The following is a 15,293-nucleotide window of genomic DNA, read 5'->3' as shown; positions in this document are numbered from 1 at the left end:
TGCAACTGTGTGAATCCCGGACAAAATAAGGTTCCAGAGAACCACAGGGTGACATGGTCTTACTATGAAATCTACCATTAATAGGAACGTTATGAAGCACATGACAATAAAAAAAACTGAAATTTCTAATGAAAATGCAGTTTACTAGCCTCTCATGAGAAACAGAAACCTCTGGCAACACTGAGCTAGGACAAGGAGCTCAGGAGCAGTTACTCTCAAGAGACCTGCTTCCTACCAGCTTCTTCTCTCTCTCTGCCTGGCCACGGCACCCAAGAGCACCATTCTGATATAAGGATGTGAAAACGCTACTTTCCTTTCAGATGATCGGAACACAGCCACCTGGGTGCCCGAGAACATCCTCCTTCCACACTAGAGCCAAAGTCACTGCTGGTGTACCCAGAGCTGCTCCGCAGGGTGGAGGTTATGAGACAGCTGCCTCGGGATGCATCTTCAAGAGACTGCAGCTCCTTTCCTCACCTGCAAGGCCACAGTGAAGTGGCAAGTCTTAGTGTCCCGGACGATGCTGGTGTTCATGGCTGACTGGATACCCCACCGCCACTGCAGGTAGCCCACGGTGTTCTTGTCCAGGTTCCGAGCTAGGACAGTGGTAAGGCCGGGCCGGATTCCACGGGATGAAAACTGCAGAGCACAGTTTGTCGTCACAAAGCTGGGGGACAGACAGAAAGGGTCCAGCTGACACAGGCTCTGAGCGGCTCTACTGTGTCCTCTTGCCAGGCTGAGTCACTCCAAAATCTCTGGGCCAGCTCTCAGCAAGGAAAGGAGCAGGGCAAGGAGAGAGAGGGAAGTAAGTCTGTCTAGGATCCTCCCTGGTGACGCCCACTCCCTGCCATCCACTCTGCTGGAGTACCTAAGTGCTGTGTGCTGAGCCAACAGAAGGCAATCTTGGTGACACTTTCAAACACAGTGCCTCAGGACGGTGGTCCCCAAACCTGCCGAATGCTGGAGACACCTGGCTGATCTGCAGCCACTGACAGCTGTTCCTATGTCAGGCATTCCGGTGTCTTCAGCATGGGCGTGGAGCATGGACAGCCTCCAAGTGACATCAACTTGAAACCCAGAGTAGAGCCGCCCACTTCAAGCACACACCAGGCAGGTCAGAACACACACACACACACACACACACACACACACACACACGCACGCACGCACGCACGCACGCACACGCACGTACACTAGACAGGTCAGAACACACACACACATCAAAAAAAAATTTTTCTTTTACTGTATGAATATTTTGTCTACATTCAGGTAGTGTGCCATGTGTGCGCCTGTCCGATCCTCTGGAACTGGGGTTCCAGATGCTTGTGAGCTGATATGTGGGTGTTAGGAATCAAGCCCAGGTCCTCCACAAGAGCAACAAGTGCTTGTAAATGTCAGGCCATCTCATTTTTAAAAAGTGCCCAGAGATCCTATGTTCATCCTGCTGTTGAAAATCAGCTTTCCAAGCAGGGCTCTGAAGTCAGCGTCCAAAGAAGAGCAGCCCCACCTTCTGGTTAGAGAGAGCACTTCACCAGTACCACCAGAAGGAGGATGACGAATAACTGGTACCCAGGAGACAGCCTAACATTCACTGTGTTGTCTAGTCATTTCTTTCTCAAATTTCTAAGCTCTGGAGATAACACTTGTGCCATTAAGGTAACCATGACACTTTTTTTTTTTTTTTTAAACCAAGACAAGGTTTCTCTGTGTAGCCCTGGCTGTCCTGGAACTCAGTCTGAGTACCAGGCTGGCCTCGAAGTCAAGAGATTCTTCTTAAAGGCATGTGTCTTCATGCCCAGCTAACACACTGATGTTGTAGAATATTATAAGGTGTGTTACTCTTGTTCATGTTGCATTTGAATTTGCATGCTGTGTTACTGTGCCTGTGTAAAACACCTGATGGTCTAATAAAGAGATGAACGGCCAATAGTGAGGCAGGAGAGAGAAATAGGCGGGGCTGGCAGGCAGACAGAATATACAGAAGGAGAAATCTGGGAGGAAAGGAAGAAGGAGTGAGAAAAGGAGAGGAGGACATCAGGGGCCAGCCTACCCAGCCACAGAGAAACAAAGAAAGCTATACAGGAATAGAAAAGAAAAAGCCCAGAGGCAAAAGATAGACAGGATAATTTAAAGTTAAGAAAAAATGCCTAAAAACAAGTCAAGCAAAGGCCGGACGTTTAGAATTAGTAATAAACCTGTGTGTGTGATTTGGGAGCTGGGTGGTGGGCTCCACCAAAGAGCAAAAACAACTAACAACATTTTGGCACACCAACTTGTTGCTCCAATTTCTATAGTGCCTGAGAAAGCTTTTTTTTTTTTTTTTTTTAAAGGGGTGGGGGTATGGCTCCTTTAAACGTTTCTGCCTGGTGGCAAGCCCTCGAACAGCGAGTACATTAAGAAGGAACAACAACAACAACAAAAAAAAAACCCAAAAAACAAAAAACTATGCTGTCGGTGGCGCACGCCTTTAATCCCAGCACTTGGGAGGCAGAGCCAGGTGTATCTTTGTGAGTTCGAGGCCAGCCTGGCCAGTCTACAGAGCAAGCTCCAGAATAGGCAAGAAAACTACACAGAAAAACCCTGTCTCGAAAATCCAAAAAGCAAAACAAAACAAACCTAAGTAAAAATGCCTGTCATAGCACAAGCCTAGGCAGGCATTCGAGAGCTCTAGGAAGGTTGAATGCAGTTCTCAGTCAGGAACCTCTGACCATTAGCTTTGGGCCTGGTTTTTATGACCCGAGACGTCGGCAGAGGCAGCTAGCTGAGAGCCGCAAGCAGAGGATCCAAGTGTAGGTTAGAAGTTTAAAGCCTCCAAAAAGGCTAAAAAATATGCACTAAAAGAAGTTCAGATGGGAAAAACCTCTGAGCAGGTTCCAGTGTGTTTTACAATGTACGTAGGCTTAACAAAGAATGAGTATAGACAGTCGTAGAAAGAAATAGTTTAAAAATAAAGTCTTTAAAGAGAGAGTAAAAGTAATATAAAAGAAAAAAGCCACATAACATGGGAAACACAGAGGGAGTCTGGATCCTGTATAGCATTGATATTGAATTTTTTTTTTTTTTTTTTTGGTTTTTCGAGACAGGGTTTCTCTGTGTAGCTTTGCGCCTCTCCTGGAACTCACTTGGTAGCCCAGGCTGGCCTCGAACTCACAGAGATCCGCCTGGCTCTACCTCCCGAGTGCTGGGATTAAAGGCGTGCGCCACCACCGCCCAGTGACAAATACATTTTTTTAAAACTTTTTAAAAGTTAAAGGATTCCTAATGTGTATAGGCTGGTTTATTCTCTTTCAACCCCATGTCTCTTAGCAGCTGTTGTTTGTTTATTAACAATCAAAAAATTCAATATCGCCGGGGTGGTGGCGCACGCCTTTAATCCCAGCACTCAGGAGGCAGAGCCAGGTGGATCTCTGTGAGTTCGAGGCCAGCCTGGGCTACCAAGTGAGTCCCAGGAGAGGCGCAAAGCTACACAGAGAAACCCCGTCTCGAAAAACCAAAAAAAAAAAAAAAAAAAAAAAAAAAATTTGTCAAATGGAGATCAAAAATGCTTTGGAGTTTTGTTCCCACAGGAGATGAGAGGCTGTGGATTCCTTCAGGGTTAATATGGATCAGGTTTGATCAGGCGAGACCTCCTAAAACTTGACAGGTGATATTTATCAGCTGGTCTTCCCAGGACTTGGTCATTATCTCAACATTTCCTCTCTGGAATCCTAAAGATACTTTGTTCACAGAGAGCAGGAAGCAGTTTGGAGACGTCCACACTCCCAAGAGGGGTGGGGAGGTTTTTGGTTGTTTGGTGGGTTATGGATGTTTGTTATCATTTAGGGGAATATATAATATTGATACAAATTTAAAGTTATTTTTGTATATGTATATGTACAGAAACACTGTATATGTGTTTCTACTCTTGTTTAAAGAATTTTTGTATATTGATAAAAATGTAAGGTTATTTTTGTTACAACATATTGTATGTATGTTTCTATTTTTGTTTGAGATATTGTGCCTATGCAGTTCATTGGAAATGTAAGGTGAAGTTCTAGTTTTTGAAAGCTATTATTATAAACTATATAGGATAATCAGGAAACATAGGTTAGTCGTTAGTCAATTATAACAATCAAAATTGTAGATATGTTAGGTATGCTTTCCAGATCATACAGAGATATATTATAAATAGATAGATGGTCTTCAAACCTTTCAAAGACCTACAGAATATGGCATTTAAAATGTTTTGTTAACACAGGCTTTTCATGACAATGAGACACATATATGGCTGGCAGCACCAATTTACTTCAGAGAAGATGATGGGCATTGAAGAAACTCCTTATGGAGTTTGCTTTCATTGTGGCAAGATTATCCAATGGGCAAAGAAACTGCTCTTGCCTTTTACTGCTGACAATATGCTGTGCAGACTGGACATGCAGGACACACAGGGAAAAGACTGTTGAACTTTGTCAAAACAAGGCAGGACAGTTCTTCAAAATTCCTGCTTCACAGAAGAGTCTGCCAGATATTCTGCAGAACACACAGGAAAGTGACTGCTGAACTTTGACAAAACAAGGCAGGACGGTCCTTTGAATTTCCTGCTTCACTGAGAAGTTTGCCAGATACTCTAGGCCTGTAGGCTGAAGATGGATGCCCTAATGTTGCAGAGGAACTCTGGGTGACTGTCCAGGCAGTCAGATGTCTCTGTCATTTTGAGAGTTTTTGGAAGTTGTTTGCAATGCACTTTTTGCAATGCACTTAATAATATTATATCCTTCTGGGCCTTTGATGGAGTTGAAGACTAGATAGTTATAGTTGTAGTTTTCCTTAGTTATGATAGAAAGTAAATTATGTATAAAACTTTGGAGTTACTAAGATGAATGGATAGTGGAGTGCTTTCTCTGAATGTAAATTTTGCTAAATGTGAATAGACTGAACATTGGAAATTAATTCTTTTCTTTTCTTTTATTTATCATGTATACAGTGAGTGTTCAGCCTGCAGGCCAGAAGAGGGCACCATATCTCATTGTAGACGGTTGTGAGCCACCATGTGGTTGCTGGGAATTGAACTCAGGACCTCTGGAAGAACAGCCAGTGCTCTCAACCTCTGAGCCATCTCTCCAGCCCTGGAAATTAATTCTTACTTGATAACAGTTTTTGTTGTATGTAGTTATACTATGTTAAAGTTAAAACCTTTCTTTTTATTTAGACAAAAAGGGAGAAATGTTGTAGAATATTATTTTAAGGTGTGTTACTTTTATGTTGCATTTGTTTAATTCTGTGAAGCTGTGTTACTGTGCCTGTCTAAAACACCTGATGATCTAATAAAGAGCTGAACGACCAATAGCAAGGCAGGAGAAAGGACAGGGGCTGGCAGGCAGAGAGAATATATAGAAGGAGAAATCTGGGAAGAAAAAAAGGAGGCAGAGAAGGAAGAGGACATCAGGGGCCAGCCACCCAGCCACACAACCAGCAATGGAGAAACAAAGAAAGGTATACAGGAATAGATAAGGAAAAGCCCAGAGACAAAAGACAGATGGGATAATTTAAAGTTAAGAAAAGCTGGCTAGAAACAAGCCAAGAAGCTAAGGCTGGGCATTTGTAAGTAAGAAAAAGCCTCTGTGTATTTATTTGGGAGCTGGGTGGTGGGCCCCCTAAAAGAGTAAAAAACAACCAGCAACACACTAACTTTTAATCAGTATTACTCTATACTCCCTTCCAGTAGCTTCCCTCAGCCATGCTAGAAAAAGGCTACATTTTCCTGCTTCACCTGCATGAGCTGGGGGAACCAGCAGGGAGAATGTCATTAGTCAAGTTCCAAGAGAAAGCTCAGAGAAGCTGAAAGAAGACAAGAATGAGATCCCAGGTTCTGTCCCAAAGGGAGGGAAACACTGCAGATAAGCAAGGCAGACACTGGACAGAGAGATGGACACCATTCCACAGGGCTGTCTGCTTTGGGGGCCAGGGTCTCCTGTAGGCCAGAGGTTGGCCTCTGATGTGCTATGCAGCACAGGCTGGCTTTGAACTCCTGATCCTCCTGCTTCTATCCCCTCAAATGATGGATTACAGGTGTTTACAACCATGCTTGCCTGTCCTATTTTCTTTTTGAGACAGGGTCTTACTATATTGTCCACACTAGTCTCCGATTTGTAATCCTTCTGCACCAGTCTGCAGAGTAGTGGGATCGGAGGCACACACCACTAAGCCTGGCTTTACCAGCAATTTTGTTTGTTCTGAGACAACAGTCTTCTGTATCCCAGAATGATCTCAACCTCTCCACAAGTAGCTGAGGATGACCCTCAACTTCTGATCTCCCGGCCTCCACCTACCTCTGCACCACCACATACCTGGTTCTATACAGTAACTTTAGGGCTGAGCTTTGATTGGTCCTGGAGTAAAGAGACATGGCTGATTTGGATGCTGTGCACCAATGAGGACAGATTATCTCTGGCTGGCCTGGAACTCGGTATGTAACCAAGCTGGTCTCAAACTCACGGAGACCCATCTGCCTCTACCTCCTAAATGCTGGGGTTAAAGGTGTGCACCACCACACCTGGCCTCTCCTGATTATATATGTGATGTGACCAGTTCCCTCAAGGTCCAGCTGCTGTAACTCCCCACTACAATGGACTATTCTCTGGAACTGTCTCCCCTAAGTTGCTTTAAGCAGGGTATGGTGTGTTACTAGCTGGGGAAGAAATTAGGACCGAAGGCTGGAGGGTGTGTCCTCACTGCAGCTACAGAGGTGGTAAAACTCTGGTGTGGCCAAGTCCACCCAATCACCAGGTAGTACCAAGGCTCTGGGAGAGACACCAACATATCCACAAATGGCCCCAAGTTGGACAGCTTCTCAGTATAGAACACAAAGCCTGGTGGGGCTGAGCCCTGCTTCCCAATGCAGAGCTCTGCCCAGCTTGCAGGCTGCCCACAGCACTTGTCCTACTGTGCCCACACAGCACAAGTCACTTCAAATGTCCACAATCACAAGAATTCACAGGTTCTAATACAAGTTAGCAAAGATCACCAAAAAGGCGCTATCTCATATATTTACCATCTTGGTGTGAGATTACGGAACAGCTTGAGACCAAATAAAGGGCCCTGGAGGTCTCCAGCTCCAAACTCCAACTGTTTGGAAAAACAAACACAGAAAGCATTACTGGCATTCTTTCTACAGCAGCAACCCAGGTCTCAGCACGAACCCGGCCAGGCTCTCAACAGAGAGCTGGCAGATTCCTAATGTCTCAGCACCACCACTGCCCCAGATTCACAGGGAGCCCAGACTGTAGATAGGGATTCCTCCAAAGAAAACGTCAGTCCTGCATTCTGACCTCCTTTGGCTCCGGTCAGAAGAGAAGGAGACTAGCAGTCCACACTCCTCCCACTGTACTACACCACCGCTGCATGTTATGTTCAGCGGAGCAACTCCATACTGCTCCTGTACTGCTGAGCCCTGACAGTAAGTGGTCTGGCTGCCTCATTTATTACTGACCTGGGTGACTTTCAAGCAGCATTCCCCTCAGACAGCGAAGGTTAGCTTGCCGTATGACTACTCAATAACGGGACCATGTACGGACACCACAATCCAGCTGGTCTTACCTCTCCCCATCCCTTTGCAGAAGTAACTCGTCGGAGTGCGAAGTTAACAGAGCCACCGCCATTGCCATTCTGGGTGGAGAGACTTCCGGAGAGGATGGCTGTGTCTGTGGCTGTCAAGGGTGCCTAAGAGAAGACAGCCACTGGTAGCAAGTGAACAGAGGCAATGGGGACACAGAGACAGGTAGCCTCCTCTCACTTCACAGCAATGGCATGTGGCCATGAAAGCAGTAGTTTATTTTACAAAAATTTTTTTGAGAGGGTCTCACTATGTCACTCTGGCCATGGGACTACACAGAGGAGGGTAGCCTCCTTGTGGGATGATGTTCCTGCCTCTGACTCCTGAGTGCTGGCATGTACCATCATTCCCAGCCATGCATTTATGTGTGTATATGGTACTGGAGATCAAGCCCATGGCCTGCGATGATCAGGCAGATGCTCTACCTATGAGTTACCTCTTGAGCCTCGGAAGTTTCAAGGGGAGAATCTCCAGAACCCAAAGCTCCTCCAGTGTGCTGAGGCAGGAGCTTCACAGAGACCCCACCATGTGCTGTCCTAGCCCTCTACTCCCAGCCTGCCACCAGGGATCTGGCTGTCCTAAAGGGCTCGTCAAGGACAGCAAGTTTCTTGGCGTTAACTCCATGGGGCAGGCTCATGCACTTGATAACAAATGAAGACACTGGGGTGCCCTAAGTAGAACAGCCTGTCCCTACTGCACCAGGGACGGGAGGGTGGTGTTCGAATCCCTGGCTCAGGACCAGAGCTGCTACTGTCTTCCACAGTCAAGTACTTAGAACTGAGAACTGTCTGCCAGCCAGGGCTGCTTTCTTTCCTAAAATCACTATGACCCTGGGCATCCATACTTACACCATTAGCACGCCTAATTGGCAAGACCTGGGACCTTGGGAGTTGAGTGCCAGCATTCAGCCACATTGTGTGTAGGGGCAAAGCAGTATCAGACAAGGCCAAATGGAGCATGCTCGCATGTTCTCTCATCCTCCCTTCCCCCTCTCTCAGTGGCTAATTGCAGCCCTTCATAAATAAAGATGAGGAGAACACCCCCCCTCCCCAGCCAACTCCCATCCAGCTGCTCCGGCACTGTGCCTCATTAACTCAGGCCCAGGCTGTACTTGGGGAGGTGTCTGTGCTTTACCTCAATGGACTGGGATATGTGCATTTTATTAATCTCAATCTGCGGAAAGCCACTTCCGGACACATCTTCATATTCCTCATCATAGCGATCAAAAAGGTCAGTAGCGTCGACTCCAACGCTGATGGTTCCCTGGGGCAGAAAAACAGGCCGTCAGGACCAAGTGCTGGTGTTTTGTGGAGTGAAAACACTGAAGCAGAATGCTCAGGCATCTCACTTCACGGAAGGACAGTGCTCCATGAAGCCCACAAAGCATGGATGTTATAGTTCAAATAAAAAGCTTCGGCATGCCTGGGACTGCTAGAGCCAGAAAACACCAGCTCTGTGGGAAGAGCAGCCTGTCCACACCTGCAGGGTGAGCATGCACCAGAGAAGACACAGGAGAGAGAAGCACATGACTTGACATGCAGGGACCACACAGGACCCTGGCTACATTGCCTAGACACCAGGCAGTTGGACGAAGCACCTTTACTTCAAAACCACCTCTTCATTCCACATGTAGACCCGAGAGTGCCCTCCAGAGCAGGAAGCAGGTACATGACGTGCACACATGGGATGTTCGCACACTGCTGCCTCTAAAAACTACGGTGAGCCACAGGAGGCAGCATGTTCACAAGATTCACTGAGCTAAAATTTTGCTGTCTTAGTCAGGGTTACTAGAGCTGTGGTGAAACACCATGACCAAAAGCAAGTTGGGGAGGAGAGGGTTTATCTGGCTTACACTTCCATATCCATAGTCCATCACTGAAGAAAGCCAGGACAGGAACTCAAACAGAGTGGGAACCTGGAGGCAGGAGCTGATGCAGAGGTCATGGAGGGGCACTGCTTACTGGCTTGTTCCCCATGGCTTGCTCAGCCTGCTCTCTTGTAGAACCCAGGACCACCAGCCCAGGGATGGCACTGCCCAGCCTGCTCTCTTGTAGAACCCAGGACCACCAGCCCAGGGATGGCACTGCCCGCAATGGGTCTCGTCCTCCCCCATCAATCACTAATTAAGAAAATGCTCTACAGGCCTGCCTACAGCCCAATCTTATGGAAGTATTTTCTTAACTGGGGTTCCCTCCTCTCAGATGACTCTTGCTTGTCAAGTTAACATAAAATCAGGCAGCACATGGATAAAATCCTTCACAGAAAAACAATGTGTATCATTTTCTTTCAAAGTTCTAAGACTTTTCTCATGGTTACATATCTTAACCGAATGTATGTACACACACACAAAATCACGCACATTTTTATTAATTTCTCTTCAGCCTATTTATTATTTTTCAAGATAGAGACTCACTTTGTGGCCCCGGCTGACCTAAAATGTACCATGCACACTGGCACTGAATTTGAAGCAGCACTCCTGACTCTGCTTCTCAGGTGCTAGGAGTACATCGATGGAGCAGCCCAACTCCATCTTAAGATTATCTTGTTACAAGGTCAAAATAAGTTCATTCCTGTTTTCTATAAAACTTGGGTTTGATTGTGTCTTGACACACTTTCTGGAATTTGACATGTTCCATGACCTCCACCCTAATCAAGTAAGATACTCTGCCAAATAATTCTGAAACGTTCAGCCAAATTCCTATATATATAAAATCAAAATTCCTCTGGAACCCCCCCCCCCCATCCCGCCCCTAACTCAGTCCTGCAGTTTTTTGGGCTATATAAGCTTCACCTTTCCCTGGGTTCGATGCTATTTTCTCAAACGCCACTTTAGGAAGACAGCTGTCTGACAGAAAATAAAGCTTGCCTAATTTGACCAAAGAAGTAAGGTAACAGTCTTACTCTTGGTTGTGCAAATAAATCCCTTCCTGCAGGGTACTTAAGAGTTTCATGCAGCTTAGTCTGGTTCAAACTCATTATGCAGTCAAGGGATGACCTTGAACTCCTGATCCTCCTGCGTCCACCTCTAGGGGCTACGATTATGTGTGTGCTATCACCCCTACATGACCAATGGTTGGACAGATGAATATATTCCTTAAACAATGTATCAAGAAGTAATTCAGCCGGTTGTGGTGGTGCATGCTGGTAGGATTTGCTGAAGGAGGCAGAGGCAAGAGGATCACAACTTCGAGGCCAGCCTGGTCTACAGAGTGAGATCCAGGACAGGCTCCAAAACTACACAGAGAAACCCTGTCTCAAAAAACAAAAACAAAACAACAACAAAAACAACAAAAAGTAATTCAGTGTCCCCAAGAAGGGGAGATATGCAAGCATAGACTTATGACAGACATGAGTGATGGCCTCAGGGGTACCTAATGGAGGAGTCAGGACAGAGGCCAGTAGGGGCTGAAGAGAGCTATTGTTGGAGCTGGAGCATAACTACAGCCTGATGCTGGGAGGCTAAGGCAGGAGTATCCTTTGAGCTCAGAAGCTAACACAGTGGGCACTAGCCCCTGAAAAAAATGTCTGTCCCTAGCTTTGTGCTTTCAAAGTGGGGCCTAGTGTGACCTAACTCCTCTCTCTCTCTCTTCTTGGTTAAAAGGTGAAGGTCTGCTCCACACAGCTGCCAGGATGTGCTGCTACAGGCCCCCAAAGCAGCTTCCACAATCAACTCTGGACAGATTGTTCTCTCTCTTTCTTTCTTTCTTTCTTTCTTTCTTTCTTTTCTCTCTCTCTCTCTCTCTCTCTCTCTCTCTCTCTCTCTCTCTCTCTCTCTCTTTCTTTCTTTCTGAGACAGGGCTTTGCTTGCTATACAGCCCTGGCTGGCCTATTACTTGAATGGCAGCCAGACAGTCTCAGAGGGTATGCCATGTGAAGTTTGTCTAGGACCATACCACCTTCACCTTGTTTTTGTTGGCTTAGCTATTAGCCAAGATTTCCCACAAAGTATCACCAGCAGGAATAGTTGCGTTGAATCAAGATTCCAGAGTGGGGGCTGGCAAAATGGCCTAGAGGGTCACGCGTACTGGCCGCCAAGCCCAACTACCTGAGTTCCATCTCAGGAATCCACAGGACAGAAGGAAAGAACTGACTGGAGCGAATCACCCTGATTTTCACACCATGCATCACATCCTCTCCAAATAAAGCTGTAATTTACAAGGAAAAAAAGACAGCAGAGTGGGTCTGACGGTCACCCTCACCTCTGCATTTGTGGACAATGTTTCTCCCATCTAACACGCGAGGCGGTGAAGTGCCCAGCAAGGGCCCCACTCTTCTCCTATCCACACTGTCTCTTGGCTTTAAAAAGGTGTTTATTTATTCATCCGTGTGCCCACGCATATGCACACACCTGGTCTCTGCACATGAAGAAGCCAGAAGAGGGCATCAGGTGCCCGCCTCTATTTTTTTTCACCTACTCCTCTGAGGCAGGGTCTTTCCCTAAGCCCAGGACTGGCATTTTCTTGGCTGGGCTGGAGGCCAGCAAAGCTCAGTGACCCTCCCGTTGCTGCCCTCCTTGGAGTTGGGGTTATAGTCATGTTCAGAATACCCGGCTTGTTATATGGGTGCTGAGATCTGGAATCCAGTATGATTTTGAAGCAGTGCTCTTAACCCCAGCCATCTGTGGTGACCCATAGAGGCTTCCTAGTGAGACCTTACTCAAGGTCAGAGAATCTGAGCTTGCTTTATCCAGCAGGGCTGCATAATGGGATGATTTGACCACGGGCGTAGGTACCGAGTGTTTTAAAGGGTCTACACTTGGCTGCACATTGTGCTTTGATCTTGATAGGAAGAGGTCTTTTGCTTCTCCCCTTGGCATATTATAAAAAGACCTTTTGAATAAAGCTCGGCATGGCTGGTACGGACCCAGGGCCCTCCCGAAGCTATCCTGTATCTCTCTATCTTTCTTATCGTCTCTTTCTATTTCTGCCTAGTATTTCCTCATTCCCCTTTCTTTCCCTCAAGAACCCTTTGACAGGTCGGAGCTGGACTCTGGCAGACTCCCACAGCCATCTCTTCAGGTTCTCTCCTCCCATCTATTTCAAGATGAAATGAAACAGCATGTTCTTGCCTCAGATGGCCTACATAGTACTGGCCCATGTGGTGCTTACTTAGCTCGGTACAGCTAACTCCTTTCAGGCTCAGTGGTGGTGGGCGGTCTCAGATGTGCCTTCTGGGTGGCAGGTGGCCAGTGCGTTAGCCTGTACGATGCAGGAAGTTGTCAAGCTATTGTCAGCCACAATCACAGGACAGTGATGGGTAGCTGTGACAGGTGGGAAATGAGGGTGGGCTTGCTCTGCAGTTGGATCTACCACAGTCTATCTGTCATCTGCTGCTGATGTCATCAGGACTGGCATTTCCAGTGAAGGGCTGGAGTATGTAGTATTTCTGTGGTTTAGGCCACATGGCTGCTGTCCTCAGTGTTCCATTCTGCTGTGTTGTGAGAGCAGCAGATAACAGCAAGTAACTGCCTGTAGCTCTGCTCCAAGAAAATTCTGTCCATGAACCTTGCAACCTCAATTATACATAATTCTTATATGCCACTAAGCAGCAGTCTTTTTTTGGGGTGGTGGTATTTTTCTGACAGTTTCTTACCTCGTATGCCATCAAAAATAAATAAAATCACTAACTGTTTTGTCAGTTCCTGAGACACACACAGGCTTTTGTTGTTTGGTAATGCTTGATGTCCTGACATGACACATTTTTCAGACAATGATGTAATAATTAAACTGTGTTTCATTAAGAAGAAAAACTAAGCATCACATTTTCAGTTTCTCAGAAAGATGTACTTACTTACAAGGCCTCTCTCTTCCTTTTCTCTTTTCTAGTACATTCGAGGCAAGTTCTCTACCACTCAGCTATACCTCAATACTTTGAGACATTTTTCAAGATGAAGTAAGTTGTTCAGACTGGCCTTGAACTTTTGGTCCCTGAGCACGGAGGACTACACTCCCAAGCTGCCAAGTCTGGCTAGACTAATTTTTTAGATTGTCATTTATTACTTTTATTATTATTTCTATTTTTTTTTAATGTTTTCTTCTTTTGAAATAGGGTCTTGCTACACATGTAAGCCAGAAAGGTCTCAAACTCACATACAGCCTCCTGTTTCTTCTTTCCAAGTGCTGAAATTCGAGGTGCATGCTCCGACCCCATTATTATTACTGTTGAGGTGGGGCTCTCACTGCCTTGCTCAGGCTGGCCTAGAGTTCCTGGTCAAACAACTTTGGCCTTTGAGATCAGTGGTATGTGTACACCACTCACTCAGCCCGAAGAGCTCACCTGCCTTGAAACACCAAAGGGATTGTAGTCACTGAAAACAAAGGGACATCCCCAGATGCATCTGCTCATGAGGGAAAACCTGAACCAAATATGTTCTCCAATGGTCTGAGTGATGTCTCCACATCTACTGATGGTCTTTTGGCATGTCAGCTTTGGAAGGTGGAACTGGCATTTTCAACTAGTTAAACTTTTACTCCATTCTGTGGAATGGAAAGGCCTATAAGTTTAGTGTCTATATTGATGACACATTCAAAAGATCGTAAGTACAATTTGTTTAAAAATCATCAAGGACAGCAGGGTGGTAGTGGCACATACCTTTAACCCCAGCACTCCAGAGGCAGAGGTAGGTGGATCTCTGAGTTTAAGGCCAGCCTGGTGTACACAGGGAGAGTTCCAGGACAGCTAGGGTTACTCAGAGAAACCCCGCCTTAAAAAAACAAAAAAAAAAAAAAAAATCAAAGATTGTTCTGAATGGAGGCAAAAAGAAAATGAGCACGAGCAACACCTCCATACTATAATATGAAGAAATTTTAAATGGAAAATAAAAATTTTTTTTGAGACAGTTTCATGTCACCCATAATGGCTTTGAACTCCTAATTCTCTTGCCTTTCAAGTGCTGGAATTACAAGTGGACACCACCATGAGTGACACACATATACCCCACCTCTCCAGAGCAACATATCCATAACCACAATTTAAAAACCAGGAAGACGGCTGGAGAGATGGCTCAGAGGTTAAGAGCACTGACTGCTCTTCCAGAGGTCCTGAGTTCAATTCCCAGCAACCACATGGTGGCTCACAACCATCTGTAATGAGATCTGGTGCCCTCTTCTGGCATGCAGGAGTACATACAGGCAGAATATTGTATATATAATAAATAAATAAGTCTTAAAAAAAAATACATCTTTAAACCAGGAAGAGAAAGGAGGGCGGGCGGGAGGGAGGGCATGGATGATGGTGCTGACCTCAAGATCAAGTCTGAGAAACTGATTCATCTGGGTCTCTGGACCATCCATGGAAGACCAGCTATGCAAATCAAAGCAACTACTCAGGGACATATCTGTTGGGAGGAATTCCAAGCTGGCTAACAGCTTCATGGAAAAGCCATCAGGCCAGGGCATTCTGCCAGCTACCCCAGCTGAAGAGGGACTTACTTGTTTGCAGAAGCTACTGTCCATGGTTCGAATGCTGGAATACTATCACTTGGGAAGCTGAGGAAGGGGGATTGTTCTAAATTCCAGACTAGCCTGAGTTACATACTGAGTTCAAGGCCAACCTGAGCTACCTAGGAAAACCCCTGCTCAAAAACAAACAAACCCAACCAACCAACCAACCAACCAACCAACCAACCAACCAACCAACCAAGCTTTCTTCAATACCTGGCCCAGTAAACCTCTGAATGTTAAGACCCAGCTGCCATCGGACA

General features: G+C 46.0%; 1 protein-coding gene across 1 annotated transcript in view; it reads right to left on the bottom strand.

Annotated features, from left to right (window-relative positions):
- Dnajc11 (DnaJ heat shock protein family (Hsp40) member C11) overlaps window positions 1-15,293 on the bottom strand; it is a 55,531-nt gene that overhangs the window by 10,435 nt on the left and 29,803 nt on the right. Inside the window, exons 5-8 of the mRNA XM_059255455.1 lie at window positions 8,726-8,854; window positions 7,576-7,698; window positions 7,031-7,104; window positions 478-667 (exon numbers count right to left, since the gene is read on the bottom strand). Of these exons, the coding sequence (XP_059111438.1) occupies window positions 478-667; window positions 7,031-7,104; window positions 7,576-7,698; window positions 8,726-8,854 (516 nt within the window). The remainder of the gene's footprint in view (window positions 1-477; window positions 668-7,030; window positions 7,105-7,575; window positions 7,699-8,725; window positions 8,855-15,293) is intronic.

Source organism: Peromyscus eremicus, chromosome 2, assembly GCF_949786415.1.
Source record: "Peromyscus eremicus chromosome 2, PerEre_H2_v1, whole genome shotgun sequence".
Lineage (NCBI taxonomy): Eukaryota > Metazoa > Chordata > Mammalia > Rodentia > Cricetidae > Peromyscus > Peromyscus eremicus.
Note: the sequence above shows the minus strand (reverse complement) of the source record. Positions and strands in the feature narration are given on the sequence as shown.